Source organism: Pongo abelii, chromosome 2 (genome assembly GCF_028885655.2).
Source record: "Pongo abelii isolate AG06213 chromosome 2, NHGRI_mPonAbe1-v2.0_pri, whole genome shotgun sequence".
Taxonomy (NCBI): domain Eukaryota; kingdom Metazoa; phylum Chordata; class Mammalia; order Primates; family Hominidae; genus Pongo; species Pongo abelii.
In genome coordinates this window covers 68,385,401-68,408,481 of record NC_085928.1, presented here as the reverse complement: position 1 = coordinate 68,408,481, position 23,081 = coordinate 68,385,401, and the positions used below count along the sequence as shown (strand labels likewise).

Genomic DNA, 23,081 nt, shown 5'->3' with positions numbered 1-23,081 from the left:
TGTTGGGGCAGGAGTGTGCTCAGGCCCTGGGCCACTCAGGTGGGAGGCAGCCTGGGCCAGCCCTGATCCTCGGGAGGGGCCTGGCTGGCACGGCTTCCTCTCTGGTCCCTGTCCAGCCGCCCCCTCCATCCAGGCTCTTCCCAGCTCCAGGCTGGCCTATAGCTGCCAGCAGGTCACACTGGGCTCCTTACTGGGCTGGTGCCGGCTTGGGGCCCCCTGTGGCCCAGGCCCTACTCACCTCTCCAGCCCCTTCTTTGCTCTCTGCAACCTGTGGCCACATTGGCACCCACCCTAACCAGAAACACTGTGTCCTCTAACTGTGCTCAGGGCCCCCTCTGCCTCTGCAGGGCTCCCAGGGTTTCAGCAGGACCTCACCATCTGTTCTTCCCGACACCACTAGCCAGCGCTTTCTCCCTGGGGAGTCCAGGCTTGCTGAGGAGGCCTTGGCTTTGTCATTTGCCAATGACCTCTGCCCCACCATTCTGGCCCTGACCTCCCTCCAGACATTCATCTTCAATAAAACATTCAACAAATAACAGAACGAACAAATGACATATGGCCCCGTCGCTGAGCTGGGGCCAGTGGAAAAGGGTGAGTGAAGGATGTCATTGGTGGGGACCTGTGGAGTTTGTGGGACTCCTCATTCATGGGGCTTGCGAGCAGGGATGTCCGTGGGCATGACAGGAATTTGGGTATCAGCATCCATGGGTCTCTCATTCTGCACATTGAATGTATCACCAAGGCCTGCCAATTCTGGCTCCAAAATCCCACTGAAACCCTTCCTTTTCTCTGTCTCCACCCTCAGCCACCAGCATCACTGCGTTTCCTCTCACTGACTCTGGGCTCCCCCTCCAACCTGCTTCCCCACAGTAACCCCAGGATCTCTCTAACACCCATGTCTGAACCAGTCCTGTCCCCCACCCATCCCCGGAACATCGTTCTCCCGCTTTCCCCCTTGGCCTCAGGATAACATCCATGTTCTTAGCTCCACTTATGAAGTCCTCTGTGACCAGGCCTCACTCACACCCTGACCTCTTCTCTTCTCTCATCCCCTGGCCACCCCCAATCTGTGCTTACAGTCCCCCAGAGCTAGCCCTCACTGGCCCCATGTCTGGGCAGGCTGTTGCCTTGGCTGGAGGTACTCCTGTCACCCACCTGTACTGTATTTTTGGCTCAGAGGCTGCTTTTCCCAGGAAGCCTTTCTGACCCTCTGAGGATCCCTGCCTGCCCTTAATCAGATCCCTGTAACTCTATGTGCTGCTCCATCCTTGCGCATCTCTCTGCTCTGTGCCTAGCAGACAGCAGCAGCCTGTGGAATGAGGCGCTGAGTTCCATAATTTGGGGCACTGTGTCCCCGACCTGCTCCCTGCAGCTCTACCCTCTTTCAGGCCCAGCTGCAGTGCCGTGTGTTCTGGAAATCGTTCTGGGCTGCTCCCACCCAGCTGGCGGTGACCCCTCAGTTCCACTGTCCTGGACTCAGCCTCCCCAAGCTAGTCCCCTTGGGACATTAGGCCTGAGTTTCCATAGTTCCCCCAGTCAGCCTGGGGGCTCCTCCAAGGCAGGGAGGGGCCGAATTTCTGTCCTGTGTCTCCCAGGTGGGGCAGACCTTTGCATAGCTCGAGCCGTGCAGAAAGCTGGGAGGAAACCTCTTCCTAGACCCCCCTCCCCACCTCCAGTCCTGGGGTGGCCTGACTGTGTGCAGTCACCAGGGTCCTTCCTGTGGCTGCCTCCTATGGTCACATTTCTGTTCTGTCCCCGCAGACCTCTCAGCAACTATTCCCACTGTGGGCCACACTTTCCTCCTCCGCAGGCCTCCTTCCTTGTCTTCCCAGCACCACTCCCCACTGGCCATCCTCCTGCCCCTCTAGCCTCCTCCCCTTGGCCTCCTCTGTAGCTTCTCAGCCTGCACCATCACTCAGGCAGCTCTTGGCTTCTGCGGCTCCTCCCTCCCCACCCACACGTGCCACCCAGGACTCTGTCTCAGGCCTGCTCTCCCTCCTTGTTCGATGTCCAATGCTCTTCTCCAACAGGTATAGACTGATGGGATCCCAGACCCTCCTGCTCCTCATCCCTCCATGACATGCAAACCACCACCCAGCCCAGACCCCTCTACTACCCAAACTTTCTCAGACCTGCACCTGGCAGCTCCACTTGAGGTGTCACCACTGTGGGCAGGTGACAACTCTTAAGCGGGACAATCCTACAGGTCCCTCCACTGCCAGGCTGTGCTCTGCACTGCAGGGTTAGTTTTCTAAAATGATGTTTCTACCCTCTAAACCCTCCCACGTTCCCGTGCCTGGTGACACGGTGCAGGCCATGGTGGGGTGCTCATGGTGGGCATTGTCGGCCCTGCAGGATCTGCTGCCCTCCCACCTGCTCCTGTCTCCTGTAGCTTCCCTCTCCCGCCCCGAGGTCCTGGCCCAGATCCTTGAAGGCATCTGGGGATCTTCTGCCTCTAGCCCTTTGCAGAGCAGTACCCTGCCTTGCCTCAAGCACAGGCCCTACTAACCCTGAAGCCCATCCCACCTTCCATGGCCTGTGACCTAAAGCCTCCCTAGTCCAAGTTAGAGGCAGTGTCGGGCCCAGAGCACCCCTGCCAGCAGTGCAGCCTTTCGCTGTATGCAGGGACCACTTATTCAATGCCTGCTGCATGCAGCCTGGCCTATGAATTCCACGTGGGCGGGACCAGGCCTGTCCTGAGCAGGGCTGGCACCTAGCAGGACCTCAGTAAACAGTTATGGAGAGAATGAATGAATGAGTAAGAATAAGGATGGGCTGGAGGCCTTCTGCTCCCTTGTGGTTCTAGGGTTCTGGGTTTCTCTCCCCAGGCCAGATCTGCTTCCATCAATGTCCTTGGGCAGCACCTTTGAAAGAGGAATCCAAGATGTTCTAGGGCTGATCTCCGGTGGACCCCTGCTCCCATAGCCATTTTACAAATGAGGAAACTGAGTCCCAGAGTGGGATTTGCCCAAGGCCACAGAGCAGGTCAGTGGCAAAGCCAGGACCATGTGACTCTAAAAATACCCAGCTGGCTGGGCATAGTGGCTCCTGCCTGTAATCCCAGCACTTTGGGATGCCAAGGCAGGAGGACTGCTTGAGACCAGGAGTTTGCAACCAGCTTGGGCAATATAGTGAGACCCTGTCTCTATAAAGAATTAAAAAAAATTATCCAGGCGTGTTGACACACACCTGTAGTCCTAGCTACTTGGGAGGCTGAGGCAGGGGGATGGCTTGAGCCTAGGTGTTTGAGGTTGCAGTGAGCTATGATCACACCACTGCACTCTAGCCTGGACGACAGAGGGAGACCCTGTCTCAAATAAAATAAAATAAAAATAAAAATAAAGAGTGCCCAGCACCCGGCCGCCTAGGCTTAGCAAGTGGTGTACCCTCCCTCTGGAGGGAGGAGCAAGACTTTGGCTTTTGGTCTCATCCCTCAGGTGGCTATTCCCAGGAAAGTGCATCCCTGGGGTCCTGGTCACAAATGTTGGTGGGCAGCCTCAGGGACCAGACAGACCAAGAGACTCAAAGCTCTGAGACCAGACTGAGAACGAGTGAAGTAGGCTGAGTGTCGGACAACAAGCAGCACTAAGGACTGTGTCAAAGGTGAGAGAGCACGGTCTGCGTAGTCTTTCAAATTCATCATTTAAAAAGGTGCTGTACCAGCCACATAGAACACGTCTGTGGGCCCCATCCAGCCCTGAGCCAGGAGTTTGGGACCCCACACAGGCCCAGGTCCATTGCTTCCTAGGGGAGTTGGAGGCCCACAGAGAAGACTTAGCCCCATCTCCTTCTGGCCTCTTGCAGGCTCCCAGGGCTGAAAAGGGGGTGACATAAGGCTGTGCCCAGGTGTGGAGAGTCAGGGGCGAGGCGCCCTTCCCTTCTGGGAAGAAGCTGCAAGTGTCAGGAGAGGAGGGCCCAGCTTCTGGCCTGGTGCTGGGCTTCAGGATTGCCCGTGCCCGCCCAAGTCTTACCTTTAACCAGGGTATGCTTGTCCGTGGGGGAGGAGCGAGCCAGCACCCGCAGCTTTGGCCAGATCTTGTCAATTCGCTCCTGCTCAATCTGGAGAGGGATGGGGAAGGGGGCGGGTCGGTGGGGTCGGGGAGAGAAACTGAGGCCTGGAGAAGGGAGGGGACATGCCCAGAGTCACTGGGCTCTTAGCAGCACACTGGCTGGCTTCTGTACAATCATGCAGCACCCTACTTCCCAGCTCCCATCTAAGCGCGTTTCCCTGAGGATGCTTTACGTTGGGACACGCACCTCCCCCTTCTCGTTGCGGATCCTCCTGTTGAACTCCTTGCCCTCGAGGCACAGAAAGTCCTCCCCAGGATGGATGATGCCACACTTGATAGCGATGGCCCGAGCCGTGTTGATATTGTCGCCAGTGACCATGCGGACCGTGATGCCTGCCCGCTGGCACTTGCGGATGGCTTCTGGGACCTGGGCAGGAGGGCAGGGGCCATGGGGGAGGGCACCACCTCACGCAGACTCCCCCTGCCTTCATGGATTCCAGAGGAGCCCTTCTCACAGGCAGCTCTACTGAAAGGGGACTAGATGACTATGAGATACTGATGACACACATGGCACATGGGCCATAGCCTCCCTTCCTGTGCCAACGGCAGGCATTATTAATTGATCACACATCCTTTAATTAAACCCTGATGTGGTTCTCATCACAGAGTCCCAGGTGGCTACCACCTATTGACCATGACAGTCCATGCTGAGACAGAACCATTGGCTGTCTCGACCTGGGCAAAGACTTTGGAAAGACTTCCATGAACGTCTCCTCAGATCTGGCCCCAGGTAAACTTGGCCAGGTGAACTTGCCTTTGCCTCATCCACATACACAGTTCCTGCAAACTTGACAAACCTATTTGTGTATTTTCAGTTTCTTGGGGGGACATTTGCATTTGGGGGCATTTTACTTACAGAATGTGACACGGATTTAGAATATGTATAAAGGATTATGCTTCATGTAAAATATGTCATTTCTCTGCAATAATAAGGATAAGTTCTGTCCTCTCTGACTGTAATGACAGACAGATATCTGGGACAATCAGGCCAGATCAGAGCCAGCCAATCAGAAGGCACAAGGCTTCCCAGCCCCGCCCCACCCCAGCAGCCGGCCTGAGTAGAGCTGAGGGTTTCCCCACGGAAACCAGCCTGGAGCTGGGGCAGCCCTTTATACGCAACAGAAATCAATGGAATGAGTGATCCTTACTAGACGGCAGTGACAAATAATAGAATAATATTTGCTTCAGAACGTCTTTCAGTGGGAGAGAACATGTCAAGGGCAGAAAATCCAGTTGTTTGGAAAGACCACAGCCTGTTAGAATCTCCAGCCTGGAAGGGCTCAGTCCAAAGTTCCCTCCCTGCACACCCCACAGTGACCAGGAGTGCACTCCAGCATCCACCTGTCAAGCCACTGCTGAGGGAGTTGGAAGACTATGGATTGAGTTGTATTCCCCCCAAAAGACAGACTGGAGCCCTAAGCCCCAGTACCTGTGTATGTGACCTTGCTTAGAGATAGGGTCATTATAGTGGTAAATCCAGCTAAAATGAGCGCGTCATGGTAAGCCCTAATCCAACAGGAATGGTGTCCTTATAAAGAGGAAATTTGGACACAAAGATATGCAAAAGAGATGCCATGCAGAAATCGGGGTGCTGCTTCTACACTCCAAGGAGGCCAAAGGTAGCCAGCAAGCCACTGGAAGCTGAGAGAGAGGGGGAGACAGCTCCTCCCTATCGTCACTGGAAAGAGCCAGCCCTGCTGACACCTTGGTCTCAAACAGATGTACAGCCTTCAGGACTGTGAGACAACAAACTGCTATTGAGCCACTCAGTTTGTGTGACTTTGTTACAGCAGCCCTAGAAAACTAGTACAAAGAGTTAGAAGGTGGGGCCAAGCCTGACTGGGACAGCTCCTGCCTGGGGTCTCCTTTCTGCCTTCAGCAATGGTAACAACAAGGAATCGGCCTTGACTATCTCGCCTGTGTCCACCCCATCCACAGCACCTGCCACTCCTTCAGCCCCCACCACCATCGTCTCAAGCTGGGTCATTGCCCAGCCTGCCTCTGGGCAGGAGGGCAGGGGTCATGGGGGAGGGCACCACCCTCCCTGCGTACCCTGTGCAGAGGGCATTGCCTGGCCCCTCTTTCCTTATCCTGGCCACCAGTGACCTGCCTGAGTGTCAGCCTGTGGGGCTGCTCTCTTTCAGGGGTTCCACCCTGATGCCTTCAAGAGGAAACCCGCAGTTCTGAGCATGGCTGTCTTGTGGCATGAGGAACGGATGCCCTGGAGGCGCAGGGTCCCAGTAAGGAGTCCTCTCTAGCTACTGGAGTTGTCTAAGAGACCGGCTCTGTGGTGGCAGGCAGTGATCTCCCCACTGTTGAAGGGTTGGAGCAGGGCCAGCTGACCACCAGCCTCCTCTGGGGCTTATTTCCAGGGCCTGGGGAGAAGCCTTCCAGTGCCCACTCGGGGTTTGGGGGCCACGTGAGCAAGGCCCCTGCCTCGTGCCACAGCGGCTAATCACATAAGCAAACGTGACCTCATTCTTACAGGGCTGGAGGGAGTAGGGATGTGGAATGTCCAAGATTCTGTTTATGTAACTTACTAATATCCTCGTGATGGCTGTAAACTGGGCTGTGGCCCCCTGCTGTCTCCTGCCCCTGAGAACAGCAAAGAGCTGCTGTTTCCTGGGAACGCACACCTTATCTGGCTCCTGCCCCCAAAAGGAGGAATTTAGGTTCTTGGTTTCAAAGATGCTGGAGGTCCTGGAGTTGGAAAGGACTTTGGGTCATTGACTTTGACCCTCTGCTCATTGCCTAGATCTGTTCCCAGGTGTTCTCAACAGATGGGCTGGTCAGCCTCTGCTTGCACACCCCTGATGACAGGGCGCTCCCTACCTCTAATGCCCACTGCTCCACTGTGGAACAAGTCTAGCTGATTTTTTGACACAATCTTTCTTTTTTCAGATAGCAGAGCATTACCCTGTGTCAGACCTGTACTCTGTTTGGAGGCAGGGTCTTTGGCACAGGCCTATACAAAAGGCTCTGGGAACACAGAAGGGGGTTTTGTGCTGCTGAGTGTATGTGCTACTGAAGGAGCACAGAGGGCACTGTTGCTTTAGAAGAAAGTGGGTGGGGAGGAGAAATCAAGGAGGACTTCCTGGAGGAGGGGATGTTTGAGCTGCCAACTGAGGCTCTGGTTCCTGGCATTGTGCCAGGGCTGAGGCTACACAGATGAAAACAGATTAGTCCTGGCCACAGAGAACTGTCCACTCTGCACTGGCAGAGAAGGCCTGAAGTACGAACGGGCCTGAGGGCCATGCTGCAGGTGATCTGGAGGGGCTGAGGGAAGATGTGGGGTAGGGACGGGAGACCATGAATTTGGAGAGGGGCAGAAGGTTCTGGGCCAGGGATATGCTCCTTCAAGCACTGGGAACTGTGGGAAGTTCTGAGCCAGGAATGAGGTGATTGGTACCGTGTTTTACAAAGACTCTCACTTTCAAGACTGTCTCCCAGAGCCAAAATCTGCCATATTCTGGGCCTCTCCAAGGAAGCTGGCTTCATGAGAAAAATGAGGCTGATTTTTACGGACCCTATACTTTCTTCTGTGCAGTGGAGAGAGGGCTTGGGGACCAATGGGCTGGGCTGGGCTCTGCTCTAGGGTCTCACATGAGCCCTGGTTTCTTCATCTGTAAAATGGGTACAATAGTATCTACCCTTCAGCAAGGCTGGGAGGAACTCTATGACAGGGCACACAGAGCCCACGCACAGGACGGGCATGTGCACACCTTTTTCAATTCCCTTTTCTCTCATAAATGCAACAGGGCATTCACAAGGCCCCAGCCACTCTGCATCCCTTCCTGCCTTCTTGCCCTGCTCATGCTGTCCCCTCTGCCTGGAATGCCCTCCCTCCCTTAGCCTCTATGTGTCAAGTCTTTCCCATCTTATAAATGAAATGCTCTCTATTCCTGAAGCCATTCCTGATTCCTGCAGCCCAACGGGATGTTTTCTTAAGCTGCTCTCAGGACTTAATTTTGTTGCTCACTCATTTACTTATTGGACAAACAGCTCTGGAGCATCTAACTGCTCTGGACACTGAGGAACCGGAGATGATTACGACTCAAACCCCAGAGGCATCGATCCAGTTGAAATATGCTTCCCACATCAATAAAATTACTGTGAAATTAAAAATAAATAAATAAGTTTGGGAAAAAATGACTTGCTAAAATTATCCTAGATATTTCTCACTGAGGAAAAGCAGCCAGGAAATGGGTGCTTCCTGTTTTCATTAAATAAAGGCTTTTAAACATCTGTTGTTTCTGGTGACAGCCGTTGTCTGTGACTCCAAGGGCTTCAAACACCCCCAGATAACCCGGCAAATCCCAGACCGCTGCTCTCCTGATGGCTTTATCAGCACTGACTTCAATCAGCCTTGGAAAATGGACCCACTGTAAGGGCCGACAGTGGGGTGCTTTGGCAAGGGTGTCTTGATCTGTTCTACCCTTTGGTCTTCTCGTGGGAGGAAGGCAATGTGGAGATTCAACCCCTTGACAGCCAGGGAAACCGAGGGAGGTAGAGATTGTTTTCTTGCAGTTGCAAAATGAATCTTGGTGTGTCTGCAGGAACCTAGAGATGGTCCGGGCTGAGGTTTTACCTCTGGCTGAGCCTCCTAGGCTGGAGGCACCAGGAAGGGAGTTCACCTGTGAGATTTACAGAGGGTGACAAAGAATTCTGTATAAAGGGATGAGTCCAGGAGGACAGAGCCCTGGGGAGCTTGACAAAAACACGGCCACCATAAGCACACACATTCCCTGAAGGTCGCCCCTAAAACCTGGGGATAGTGGTTACCTCTGAGGTGGGAACCAGGGAGCTAGAGGGGGCAGGAATGACCTACCTAAAAAACAAACAAATAAGCAAAACCATACCCACCCATCTCCTTGGGTGCTGCATCCATCCCGCCCCACGCGGAGATGCTGAATCAACATGTCTGAGCTTTTATGCTTGCAAGTGGTGTCACCTGCAACCCTGCTGTGTCCCTCACTGTGAATGTTGGACAGTCTGATTCTCTCAGTTTTCAGGTGGGGAAACTGAGGCCATCTGTGAGGGATTGGCAGGGGCAGAATTAGAACCCATGTCCCTTGAGTCTGCTGTGTCACTTGAGTAAGTTGCTGCTGTGAGACAGTTTATGACTCCTATATAGACATCCCAGGGGTGAGCCAACAGGAGAGAGGGTGGCCCATGTTGATGCCCTGACTGAAGGAAGTGAGGGAAGATGGGAAGGTAAGTCTTCCAGTCAACCATCTCTCTCTCTGGGGATGTCAGAGCTTGGGAGGGACCCAAGGGGCACCTGGGCTGACCTCCCATTTCATAGCTGAGAACACTGAGGCTCACAGAGGGAAGTGGCTTGTTAGCGTCAAAGTTGGGGTTGGGGGTTGGCTCCAGGCCCCCCTTTCCCAGAGTCTGTGCCTGCAGCCAACTTCTCTGGATGACCATGCTGTCAACAGAAAATGCCAGAACCCAGCTCTGCCCCCTCAGGCCCTGGGCATGGGGAGCTCTCATCCTTGTCCTCATCTGCTCATCCTCTTGACTTAGAACTACTTGTCCTTTGTGTGTGTGTGTGTGTGTGTGTGTGTGGCAACCAGGCAAAGGCCCTGAGGCAGGGAGGCAGAAAACCTGTTCTAATCTGGGTTCACTCAGCCACTTTGGGCACATCACTGTCCCCCTTTGGGCCTCAGTGTTTTCTTCTGGAAATTGGGGTTTGTGGGGGCAGGTGTTTGGACTAGATCATTCACTCAAACCTCAAGTCATGCCCTGTTAGTGACGTGAAATTTGTTTAGTGGGTGGTGACCAACATTTTAGAAAAGAAACAAAGAAATAGAAGAACAGAAAATAGTTAAGTGCATCCCATTATTTTGTGAAATTCTTGCTTTGGTGAAATGTGTGTGTTTACTGAGTCATGACATAAAATACATTTCTTATTGTGCGTCATGGTCAAATAACAGTTTGGGCCTGTCCGTGTCTTCCATTCACCTAAGGGATGTTTCCAAGGCAGGGTGGTGAGCCAGGAGCTCTGGGAGGGCCTGGGAAGGGGGAGGCTGTGGGGTTGGGAAGGTCAGGGGAGCCACAGGGTGTGGGCAGGCCAGCCTCAAGTGCTGTGCAAGGATGAAGAGTTTTCAGTAACGAGATAACACATCACAGTAAGGCCTGAACCCATTAGTGGCTGGTAATGAGCAGGTGTCCCACAGGGAGGCTGATAAACGGCCTGTCTGTCCATGGAGAGAGAGGTTTGCAGGAAAGCACGTGTGGGCTCCACCGCCAAGCTCCAAGGGCATTAATTGTCTTTGCTGTTTTAGGATCTTGATAGGAGTGAGGAAGCCACAATGACACCCCCAAGGAGGGTGTGTGTGTATGAGAGAGAGAGAGAGAGAGAGAAAGAGAGAGAGAGAGAGAAGCACTAGGCATGGTGTAGAAGACTGGGGTTCCAGTCCCATTCATTCTTATTCATTCATTCCGCAAACACTCATTGAACACCTTTGGTAGGCTAGGCTGTATGTCTAGGGCTGTTACGTGTCCCTGGATCTAGGGTAATGAAATCTACTGAAGAGGGCATGAAGGAAGGAGACCCACGTATGTAGGCCACCTATCCTGTACCAGATACTCTGCTTGTTGCTCATAGATGCATGATCTGAGACTTCATGATATCCCAGAGGGGGTGTGTGTGATACTATTATTATCCCCAGTATGCAGATGAGGCTCAGAGAGGTTATGTAACTGGTTCAACGTCACACAGCCAGCTGTGCTGGCACTCAGGATCACAGATCTGTCTGATGTCTGAGCTCACACTTTGAACCCTCTCCCTGCTGCCTAAAATGTGAAATGCCTGGGACCTCCTAGTTTCATTTTTCTTTGGAATGCAGAATCTTACAACATCAGGGCCAGGAACTTGGAGGGAATCTTGTCTATCCCTTTTACCTTAAAGAGAGGGAAACTGAGGCTCAGAGAGGAGTAGGGAACGGCCAGAGACCCCCAGAGAACAGTGTCAGGGTAGGTCCTTTAAGGAGTGGAGGAGGTGGGCCCTCAAAGCATCAGCACCAAATCTTACAGCCAAGGCCAATCTGGACCCAGCCAGGGCCTGGCCAGGGCATCCGGTCTGGACCTAGCAGCTGAGTGAGTCCTGGGAGGAAGTGGAAGCCAGCCCCTCCTGCACCCTGCCTCATGCCCGTGGTGCTCCCCTGGGGCCTGACAATGTGAGCTGACTCACTCTGCCCGCCCATGCACCGTTTTGGAGATTCAGGACAGCTTCCTCTGTTCCCCACAGCCTTTCTTCAGCCTGGAAAGCCACACAGACCACACACATCCCATCCTCCCCTGACCCCGGCAGCTCCAGCACTGAGTTCTTGGTCTTCCCCCTTCAGGTGCAGATTCAGCTAAAGGAGACTGAAGACCTACTGTGTGCTGAGCACCCCACTAGCTGTACTGATAGGCATCACCTCCCTTGATCCTTGTGAAGTGGGTGCTGTCAGCCCCCTTCCCTTCTGCTTGAGGATGTGACCTTAACTTTCTAGCTCTGTTCCCCTGGAAATCTGATGAAAGGAGACTCTCAGCTGTGTTCCTAGGCCAGCTTGCTAGGGTAAACTGGCTGGTAAACTGCATCTTCACTGGGAGAACTATAAATACTGACAGGGACACCACACTTCGGGTTCTCCTGAGTGCAATGACCCTTGCTATTCGGTGTGTCCTTTGTAGGGACCCTGGAATCCACGTTTGTGGATTTGTTACAGGAGATCCTGGCTCCTGCGGGGCAAGAGGTTTCTAAGGCAGGGCAGCCCCTACACCTGTCCCTTGGGGGACCAGAGGGAAGAGCTCATGGTGGCTGGCTGGACAGCTCGAGGACTGCCCCTGTGGCAGAGCAATGCCTGCTGGCAACCTGTGGGTTCTGTGTCCTTCTGGGCTGACCTATGCCACGTGTGGTCTACACTGTTTCTCATGGGTAATCCTCTTATGAGGATCAAGGAAGGAGATCCCCATGGGCACTGTGTGGAAACTGAGACTCAAAGAGGTGAAGTGACTTATTCCAGGTCACCCTGGTGGCTGGCCTCCCAGCCTCATCCCCTTTCCCTAAGCTCGCTGGCCTGGGGCCTACCTCTGGCCGCACCGGGTCCTCAATGCCCACCACGCAGATGCAGGTGAGTTCGTTGAGGATGTCATTCTCATTGTCCCAGTCCGGCTCGGGGCTGCTGGGGAAGTCGCGGTAGGCCACGCAGATAGTGCGGAGCCCATCGCAAGCCATGGGCTCAATCACCTTCTTTACCATCTCGTCCCGGTCGCGGGGCCGGAAGACACGGGGCTCTCCCGCCCCATTGAGGATTTTGCAGCACCTGGGGGAGGATGGAAGGGAGATGGGGAGCCCAAGGAATGCTCCTTCTGAAAGGCTTAGAGACCACCTCCCCACCCTCGTGATGCCCAGCTAGCTGTGGCTGGTCATCCAGTGCCCATCTAGTTCATCCCCCAGGCAGGGTGAAATCAGGCATCCTTCCTGCAATTTTTGCCCAGGACACTCAGCAAGCGGAGCCCCACTTTGATGTATTATATACTCACAAGATTCATCTGAAATAACACTCCCACAGCTGAAATGGTTTACAAAGCACATAAAACTCAGGCTAGTAGTTCTTGAGCCTGCCTGAACATTAGAATTGCTTGGAGGAGCCTTTAATAAATATCCATGTGTGAGCCTTGCCCCAGAGGTTCCAGTTCAATTTGTCTGGGGTGAATCCAGGAATCAGTTTTTTTTTTAAACACTCCTCAGAGTGATTCCAATGTGTAGCCAGGGTTGAGAACCACTGGGGGCTAGACCAATCCCCTCTATGTACAAGTGGGGAAACTGAGGCCAGAGAGGGGAAGGGATTTGCTTAGTTCACCAGGCTTATTTCCAGCACTCCTCTGGAGTCAGAGGAGTGTGGCTAATAATGAAAATAGCTACCATCAACCGACTCTATGCTAAAGGAAGTGAAATAAGAGAGATCTAAGTGTGATAATGGGTAGAACTCCTGATGAACCAGCAGCTTAGGGAGGAGAAGGGGGAGGACTCTGGCTATAGAAATGTTTAAGAGGATATAGTGGAAAACACAGTGGCCAAGGGGCATGAAAGTGAAGATGAGTCTTGCTGGATGACCTTGGGCAGGGCCCTCTGTGACTCTGGGTGCTAGACAGCCACTCCAGCCGGGCAGGCTGCTGAGCCTGGCCTGGATGGCAGCCAGTGCTGTATGACCCTGACACCCCCAGCTCCCTGCACCAGGGCACAGCCCTCAGCCCCGGTGTCCTGCCCAGCGCTTACTTCTTGAGCACGATCTCAGAAGCCCCCTTGCTGTACATGCGGAAGCTCTCGTCGGGCAGCTTGATGACAGTGCTCATGGACTTGCGCACGGAGTTGAAGGTGTACACTTTGTACAGCTTCTCCTCTGGCATCTGGCTGCGCACAGGCTCGTAGTCCTGCTTCAGGTCCAGCATGAAGCCCAGCAGGCCGCACTCCGTCTTGTTGCCCACCTGCCGAGGCAGGGCGCCCTCCTTCTCTGGGGGCTGCGGAGAGAGGCAGGAGCGGCTGGCACCTGGTGGGGCCTGTGTCAGGGGAGCCTCTGCCCCGGCTGCCACTGAGGCTCTGGGACTGCCACTAGGTGGTATCTGGGCTGGGGGCTGAGCCCTCAGGGAGCCCTTGGCCCATCCCCTGCACCCTCAGGGCTCTGCATCCCAGGTCCAGTCCTGGCTCCGGGTGAAAGGAGTGAAGCAAAATTAGCTTTTAAAAAAATTATGAATTATTTCAAACATGAAAAAGAGAATGATGTAACAAAGTTATGTGCCTACCACCCAGCTTTGTAGCATCTTAACATTATGCCATACTTGCCTCAGATTTTTGTTTTAAGAAGTAAAACATCACAGATAAAGTTGAATCCCCTCTGCAAACCTCTCCCCATATGCATAATTCACTCCTTGTCCCAGAAACAACTTCTGTCTTAAATTTAGCATTAATCATTACCGTGTGTGTATTTAACTGTTAATTCTGAGATAACTGTAATTCACATGCAATAAGAAACAATACAGAGAGATGCCATATACCCTTCATCCAGTTTCCCCCAATGTTATCACCATAGTATTAACACAAGTACCACAACGGAGATGGAGATGCTGACACAAGGAAGCCGACCTTGTTGAGATTTCACCGGCTTTACATGAGCTTGTGTGTGTGTGTGCGCGTGTGTATTTTCTATGCAATGGCACCACGTGTGGGTTAATGTGGCCACCACCACTGTCAAGATTCAGGACAGTTCATCACAAGGGTCCCTGTACTACCCTTTTTTTAAAGCTATGGTCATCACTCTCTCCCCCCACTCCCTGGCCATGGCAACCACTAATCTGTTCCTCGTTTCCAAGCTTTCATCATTTTCAGCCTGTTATATAAATGGAATCATACAGTCTGTAACTTTCGGAGCTTGGCTTCTTTGCTCAGCAGAATCCCCCTGAGATCCAGGCAAGCTGCTGTATGTGCTGATAATCTGTTCCTTTTGATTGCTGAGTGGTATTTCATGGGACAGACAGACTGTCCCTTGTGAGTTCAATCAGGTTGAACCAATGGAAACTGCTATTTTTGAATGTCAAAAATGGTCAAATATGGGCAGGTTCATGCAGTTTAACCTAATGAGACTCCTGACCTCAAGTAATCCACCTGCCTCGGCCTCCCAAAGTGCTGGGATTACAGGTGTAAGCCACCGTGCCCGGCTGTAACTGCGCCCGGTTGTAACACTGTTTTTGAGATTCATTCATGTTTATGGCTCTAGTGTGTTCCTTTTTAACTGCTCTATAGATGCCATGATATGAATATGCTGCAAAGACTTACCCCTTCCCTGAGTACCTCTCTTATTTCCTTCTCCCCTTCACACATTAGACACAGTCTTTGGCACCTGCTTCATGCTGGCCCTGTGCCCGCTGCAGGGCCATGTGAACCCCATTAGCTCCTGTCCTGGAGACTCCCAGAACACCAGCTGCATCTCCCCAGCACCTGTCACTTCCTCGCATGGCTGCCCGAACACGGGCTGTTTCATGCCTCTGTGCCTTCACCTCTGCTGCTCCTCCCAGGTGGGTCCCTCTCCTTTCCCTGCCAGGCAAACTTCCTCTTGTCCTTTAAGGACCAGCTCAAATATCTCCTTGTTTTTGAAAACTGTCATGTGGGTCTTTCTTCCTCTGTGTAAACAAGCTGCATTCTATTCCTCTCTGGGTTCTCAGGGTCAGTGCAAAGCCCAGCACACAGCAGGTGCTTATTAACTGTTTGCTAGATGGCTTAATGCAGACCAGAGTGGTGGGGGAGACTGGTTAATGGTAAGGACGAGATGCCTCCATATGGGCACTGATGTGGGATTCACAGGAGGCTGTGAAAGTGCAGACTTGCAGGTGGCTCCCACGTGCACCCCCCCGACCCCCATGCACACACCCACTCATGCCACTTAATAACATTCATACGGGCGACTCACGTGGAGCTGGCTTCAGGAGTGGTGAAAGACACCAGAGATAAGCCCAAACTCTATAGAGATTCTGAAGATGAAATAGCTATGAACACGCCTGTGTCCCCCTGAAGTACCAGATAAACCTCTCACAAGGAGCCCTCTACATCCTCGTCCTCAGTCTCCCTCATATTACCCAAAAGAGCAGCCCAGACAGGAAGGTGGACTCAGGAAGAGGTCAGCATGGACTGGCTGTGCAGGGACAGGGCGGACCCTCTGTCAGCAACTGGATATATCCCTGGCCTATTCTTCCCTCTTCTGCAGCTAGGGCTTGGGCCCAAGGAGCAGACCTGATTCACATGGGGGGAATACAGGCATTGACACGCAGTGGTCCTGAGACCTGGGGATGCATAGGAAAAAAAAGAGCCTTTGAACCTAAACCAGGTCCTCAGTTTCCCCATCTGTAAGATGGAGAGGCTGGAGCACATGCTTTCTAGCTCAGGGAAATATCAACCCTCTCCTTAAAGTGGATGTGGTGAGGGAGGGTAGAGTGAGGAAGAACTGCAGGTCCCTCGGTGGATGGTATGGGGGCCATGGATAGGGAGCAAGGCTCAGAGCACCTCCCCGGCTCCCACAGCCATACTGACCTAAGGCATCCTGTGCCTTGAAAAATGCCCCACTCCCAAGCTCTTTGATAGGTTTTACTAAGAAGCAGAGGAATATTTGACACAGCTTCCCATGTCTGAAGTTTGGGAAAATAAGTTCTAAGATCTTCCCTTTCTCTCTGCAGTATGCTGTTATTGTGTGCTATACATATATATACAGACACATATATATATATATTTGCAATTTTATAATTAACTTTCTGTTGATTTCCAGAGTTTTATGTATTTTCCATAACAGTTTTTTCTCCCTCTACTAATGAAAGAAAATGACGATACAGAGGACTTAAATAAAAATGCCTAATTACTTATTTGCCCAAGAGAGCTGAGCAGTCATGCCTGCAAAACACCCAGGATTTTATTACCCTCTGTGAAATATTTTAATTTTCCTCTAAAAGGATTTCAAACAATCCGTGGTTGCAAATGGCAGAGCTGTCTCCTCCATAATTCAATTTGTTTCCATGAACTTGAGCTCTGAAATCGCCTACATGCATTACTAAGAATCAGGGACCCTCCCCTTTTCTCTTTTGGCTTTTTAAGATCCTGACAAACCCAGAAGTTTTGCTCCTGCTGTAGAATTTCCACGAGTCTTTTTATCTCCAGGGCTCCAACTCTGTGAGGGAGTTAAGGCATTGGTATTGTTCCTGTTTTGAGGGACGGAGAACAGGCCCTGGGGAGAAAAGGGACTTGCTCCTAGTCAGGGACTTGCAGAGGGTCAGGCCTGGGACTGCCGCAGAGCTCCTGATTCCAGTTCCAGCTTGGTCCAGCACATTTCTCGGCATGGTGTTGGGCCTTTAGGGAATGCTGGGTGCAGCCATGGTCGTACCTTTGAGAGGACAATTCGTGCTCTTGTTTTGGGATGCTGGGAAGTGAATGGAGCTAAGATCAATGAATGATGACTTGAAGAGCTACAAGTTATGGATAACATTTGCAAAAATGGGATTGAGAAAAACCATAGCATATATCACCCATTAAGATGGCTACTATTAAAAAAAAAAAGAGTAACAAAAAATAATGTTGGTGAGGATGTGGAGAAACAGGAACTCTTGTGCACTATTGGTGGGAATCTAAAATGGTACAGCCACTATGGAAAACAGTATGGTAGTTCCTCAAAAAATTAAAAATGAAATTACTATATGATCCAGAAAGTCTGATTCTGGGGAATATGCCCCAAATAATTGAAAACAGGTACTCAAAGAAATATCTGTATACTCATGTTCAAAGCAGCATTAATCACAAAGTCTAAGAGTTGGACACAACCAACGTGTCCATCGACAGATGAATGGATAAACAAAATGTGATTTATCCATACAACGGACTATTATTCAACCTTAAAAAGGAGGGAAATTCTGATACATGCTACCACATGAAGGAATCTTGAGGACATTATGCTAAGCGAAATAAACCAGTCACAAAAGGACAAAAACTGTATGACTCAACTTTTATGAGTTACTGGAGCAGTCAGATTTATAGACAGAAAGTAGAATGGTGGGTGCCAGATATGGGAGGAGAGGGGAATGGAAACTTACCATTTAATGGGTACGGAGTTTTAGTTTTGCAACCTGAAAAGAGTTCTGGAGATGAGTTGTACAACAATGTGAATGTACTTACTACTACTATATACTTGAAAATGGTCAAGTTTGTAAATTTTATGGTATATATATTTTATGCAAATTTTTAAAATAAAAAATAACTTAAAAAGCTCCCAAACAGGCCGGGTGTAGTGGCTCACACCTGTAATCCCAGCACTTTGGGAAGCTGAGATGGGAGGATCACTTGAGGTTGGGAGTTTGAGACCAGTCTGGCCAAGATGTCAAAACCCCGTCTCTACTAAAAATACAAAAATTAGCCAGGAGTGGTGGCAGGCACCTGTAATCCCAGGTACTCGAGAAGCTGAGGCAGGAGAATCACACAAACCCAGGAGGCGGAGGTTGCAGTGAGCCAAAATCGTGCCACTGCACTCCAGCCCGGGTGTCAGAGCAAGACTCCATCTCGGGAGGAAAAACAACAACAACAAATAATAATAATAATAATAAAAATAAAAAAATAAAAAAAAATGAAGCTCCCAAATGAACCCCATAGCATGGTAAACTGCAGTAACTGCAATGTCATGATTTTTCTAAGAGGCCATTAGAAAACAACTTTATGCTAATTGGCTGTCTCTGGTGACCTAGCCAGTATCCTTTAAGGACAGGCATCAGCAATGACGTCTCCCCTGATGCCTGGAGGCCCAACCTCAACAGCTGCAGCCATGCCCGTTTCCCCAAATGCCTGCTCTGCGCTCACCACTCTACTGAGCTCTTCACATGCATCACCTTATCATAGGCTCACAGCTGCCTACGAGCTGTTCTTCCTCTCATTTTACAGTCATGCACAACTGATGCCGGGAGAGGCAAGGCTGCAGGGCAAGGAAGGGTCTACTTGGCGAGGAGCCGAAGCAGGGGGTCTGGGCCCTGAGCCCACAGAGCACCTCTCCCAGAAGCCTGCCTCTCTCCCTGGCAGAGACCACTGGCTCAGAGTCACCAGGGCAGGGCAGTTTGCCTCATTCATGCCCACATCCCCACCCCACCAGTGCCATAGGGCCTCCAGTGAACATTTGTCCAGTGAATCAATGAATAATTTTGTGTTCGTGTGTGGGGTGCTGCCAACAGGACACCAGGTGGCACGAAATTTTGGCAGAACTTGGTTCCCAGAATCATCCTCTAAAGGCCTGGCTTTTGAGGAGAGTGAGGTGGCTGCGCAGGGCCATTGAGCCCTGGGGTCTTCCCCAGAGGGGGGGAGGGCAGGAGGTAGGTGCGGGTGTCCGGGACGACAGAAGCCCCCTGGAATGCAGAGGCGCTGCACTCTGGGAGAGTAGACTCCCAGGAGCCTTCCCCAGCTCACCAGTGCAGTGTGTGTGTGTGTGTGTGTGTGTGTGTGTGTGATGCATGGGGTGTGTGTCTGTGGTGTGTGTATATGTGTAGTGTACTTGGTATGTGTGTGGTGTGTGTGTGTGTATATGATGTGTTTGGTCTGTGTGTCTGTAGTACGTTTGGTGTGTGTGTGGTGCATGGTGTGTGTTTGTGTGGCATGTGTGTTGTGCGCTGTATGTGTATGGTATGTACTGTGTATAGTGTATGTGTTGTATGTGCTGTGTGTGTGTTGTATGTGCACAGTAGGTGGTGTACATGTGTTGTGTGTTTGATGTGTGTGATATGTGGTGTATATGTGTTGTGCAGTGTGTGTGATGAGTGTTGTGTATGGTGTATGTTGTATGTGTGTGGTGAGTGCTGTGTGTTTGTGTGTGATGAGTGGTGTGTGTGGTGTGTATTGTATGTGCATGACATGTGTGGTCTGTGTGTTGTACGTGTGGTGAGTGGTATGTGTGATGTGTTTGTGATGTGTATTGTGTGTGGTGAGTGGTGTGTGTATGCTGTGTGTGGTGTATTGTGTGTGGTGAGTGTTTTTTTTGTGTGGTAATGTGGTATATGTGTGTTGTGTGTGATGAGTGGTGTATGTATTTTGTGCATGTAGTGTGTGTTGTTATGTGCATGGTAGGTTATATGCATGTGTGTTATGTGTGTGATAAGTGATGCGTGTCATGAGTGGTGTATGTGTGCTGCCATGTGTTGTATGTGTGGTGTGTGTGATGTGTTGTCTGTTTTGTGAATGTTGTGTGTGTGTTGTTATATGTGTGGTATATGTGGTGTGTGTAGTGAGTGGTATGTATGGTGTATGTTGTATGTGCATGGTAGGTGGTGTATGTGTGTGGTGTGTTGTATGTGTTATATGTGTGGTAAGTGTTGTGTGTGTGTTGTACATGTGTGGTAGGTGGTAGGTGGTATATGTGTGTTGTGTGTTTGTGTGATGTGTGTGTTGTGTGTGTGGTAGGTGGTATGTGTGCTGTGTGTTTGCATGATGTGTGTGGTGAGTGTTGTGTTGTGTTGTATGTGCATGATGGGTGGTGTATGTGTGGTGTGTGTGATGAGTAGTGTGTTTTGTGTATGTGGTGTGTGTTGTATGTGTGTGGTAGGTGTTGTCTGTGTGTTGTGTGTTGTGTGTGGTAGGTGGTATATGTGTGTTGTGTGTTTGTGTGATGAGTGTGTTGTGTGTGGTAGGTGGTGTATGTGTGTTGTGTGTTTGCGTGATGTGTGTGGTGAGTGGTGTGTGTTATGTACTGGATGTGCATGATGGGTGGTGTATGTGTGGTGCGTGCAGTGTGTGTGTATGTGTCACTGTGTGCATATCAGGGTGAAAGGACTAACAACTCTGTTAAAAACTGGAATTCCCCATCTGGAGTGATTTCCTTGAAATTCTTCTTCCAGAGACGGTGTTCGCAAAAAAACCCAAAAGAAAAACCCTTGCTGAATTCGACATCCAGGCCCCTGCTGTTTCACATACCCCATGGCCCACCTCCCGACCTCAGTGCCCTGCTAAGTCCCTTCCAGTATCTTCCACGCCTTCTGACCCTCTTGGCTTGGCAGGAGCCCAGTCTCAGGGTATGGCCTGGCTTAGGGGTACTTTGAGGCTCAACTCGAATATTAGATCGAGCCCTGGGTTTGGTCTCAGGAGATCTGAATTCAAGGGCTGTCTCTGCTTCCCCGCTTCCCGTTTCTCCTCTGCCCTCCCTACTATCTGCTAGGTTTTAAGATTTATGGGAAATACAGCACAGCCAACCCTCCTCCCTTCTGGGGTTATTGGCCTTGTGGCCACCTCCATGTAGAATGGGGTGTGCCGGGGACCTGGGGCTTCACCAGGCGAAGCTTGAAGCTTGGCTTATCTATTCAGAAAAACCATCCTGCAGGGGGAATCCTTCCTTCAGAACCACTTCAGGGGCTCCAGGGAGATTTGTTTTTCTCTCAATAGCTTATGTTTCAGAAATATGCCATAAACTTCCAACAGTTCAGCTCCGCAAGTGCTCATCCTCAGTTTAATAGTTCAAATGTCAACTGTAGTATCAACCTCCTCTAAAAGAGGTCTAGTGAAGTAGAAAATTTAAGTCCGCTCGGGTGGTTTCAGTACACAGAACAGACATGGGCAGAACAGGGGGATGTTTTCCCAAGGAAGCGCGGTGCCTCCAGAGTCGAGGAAAGAGCTATTTCCACCTGAAAGCTCAGCTGTGGCTTGGAGGAGCAGCAGGGCAGCCAGAGCTGCTGGTAGAAGTCATGACGTACAAAGCACCGCAGACCACAAAGGAAATCTGAGGGTGTGCCAGGGTTTCTGAGGCAGGGAAGCAATTTCTGACTAAAAGATGATTCACGCAGCTTCCCTCCGAGGGCAAGTTTAGTTACTGATGATTACAAATAAGAATGGAAAGAAAAAAGGCTCTGCCATTCTCAGAAAGGATGGGGCCCAGGGTGGGGCTGGGCTCCTGAGAGGCCTCCCAGCCTGCAGCCTCAGCCCTCGCACCACCCTCCACCCGTGCCTGGGGTGGTTCTTCTGACCGCTGGGAGGAGAAAGCCCATTAGGGGCTTATTTGCTACCACTGGCTCCCCCCAGTTCTCCCAGCCTCACCTCTTGTCATTCTGGCCCTGCAGAAATACCCAGGCCACAAATCACCATGTTTCCTAAGTGAGCTACACATCTTAAGATCTCTGGGCCTTTGCAGGGTCGTGCCCCCTGCCTGGAATACTCTTGCCCCCTGCCTGCTTGGTGAATTCCTCCAGAATTCTCTGGGCCCAGCTCTGCCACTTGGTGGTGAGGAGCAACCCTGGCAGGTTCCCTTCTGTTTCTGCAGTGCAGTTTTCCTAGCTGCGAGATGGGAATGGTCCTATTTGGCCAGCTGATCTGAAGGGGATGTTGAGGGTCAAGAAAGACAGTGGCTGGCATAGCAAACTACAGAGGGGAAAGCTCAGAAAGAGCAGCAGAGGGAAACAGCGTAATGACTGCCATGGATGAGCGCCTGCCTACTCTGTGTTAAGCACTGTGCAGGGTGCTGTACACACCTCAGCTCGTCTAAGCTTCACAACAGCCCTCGGACAAACAGCCTCATGGCAGAGGTGTAGCTCTGCCCTGAGTGGCAGGGACCTGGGCCTGGGCTTGGGATTGTACAGATCTGGGTTCCGATCCTGGCTTGGCCTCAGATCTGCTTGGGTACTCTCGGCATGTGGCTTAACTGCTCCAACTGCAGGGTCCTTATCTACGCATTGGGGTGTGGTGTCACCCACTCTGTGGGTTGTCATACAAAGCAAGGTAGGGAAAGCACTCAGCATTGAGCCTATCTAAGTAAATGTTAGCAATAATGATATGCTCACTTTATAGACTGAAAAATAGAGGCTCAGAGAGGTTAAGTAACTGGCTCAGGGTCACACAGGTGATGAGTGTTGGGGCTGGGATATGAACCTGGTCTGTCAGACTTTAGAGACAAATCTCTTAACCATTGCTTCCTGAGCTAGGTATTGGAACACCTGGATTCTAACTTCACTAACCCATGGGGTGACTTGGGACAAATCCCTTCCCATTTCTCAGAGTAAACTGAGGGGGCTGAACTAGGTGGTCTCTACGGTTTGTGAATCTTGTAGACCTTGCAATCTATCCTTGCAAATACTCTTTTTTTTTCAGTAAAAGACATCGGCTAATTGGGAGGTCTATGGATCAATGCTGCCTGGATGGCTGAGGGTAGTTGTGGAAGAGACCAGCTCAACAAGCTGGAGGTAGTGAGAGAGCACTGGTATTGGCCATGGGACTGGATCCAAGGCCACCTCCTGCCTCTTGCTGCCATACAAGAACAAAAAAGTAGAAGGTAGAGACATCAGTCCTGCCTTAAGACTCCTATAAATTCATAGTCACCCATCCACCCATTCACATATTCATCCATCCATCCGTCCATTCATCCATCCATCTATTCATCCACCATTCCATTCCATCAAGCAATCAACACATCTACTCATCCCATCCATCCATCCATCCATCCATCCATCCATCCATCCATCCATCCATCCATCCAT

General features: G+C 51.2%; 1 protein-coding gene across 11 annotated transcripts in view; it reads right to left on the bottom strand.

Moving 5' to 3' along the window:
* Positions 1–23,081, bottom strand: part of ATP2B2 (ATPase plasma membrane Ca2+ transporting 2) — a 390,731-nt gene that overhangs the window by 22,089 nt on the left and 345,561 nt on the right. For all 11 annotated transcript variants that reach the window (XM_063721890.1, XM_063721891.1, XM_063721889.1 and 8 more), the window contains 4 exons: positions 13,339–13,580; positions 12,148–12,382; positions 4,258–4,437; positions 3,972–4,059 (listed from right to left, as the gene is read on the bottom strand). In XM_063721890.1, coding sequence (XP_063577960.1) covers positions 3,972–4,059; positions 4,258–4,437; positions 12,148–12,382; positions 13,339–13,580 — 745 coding nt within the window. The remainder of the gene's footprint in view (positions 1–3,971; positions 4,060–4,257; positions 4,438–12,147; positions 12,383–13,338; positions 13,581–23,081) is intronic.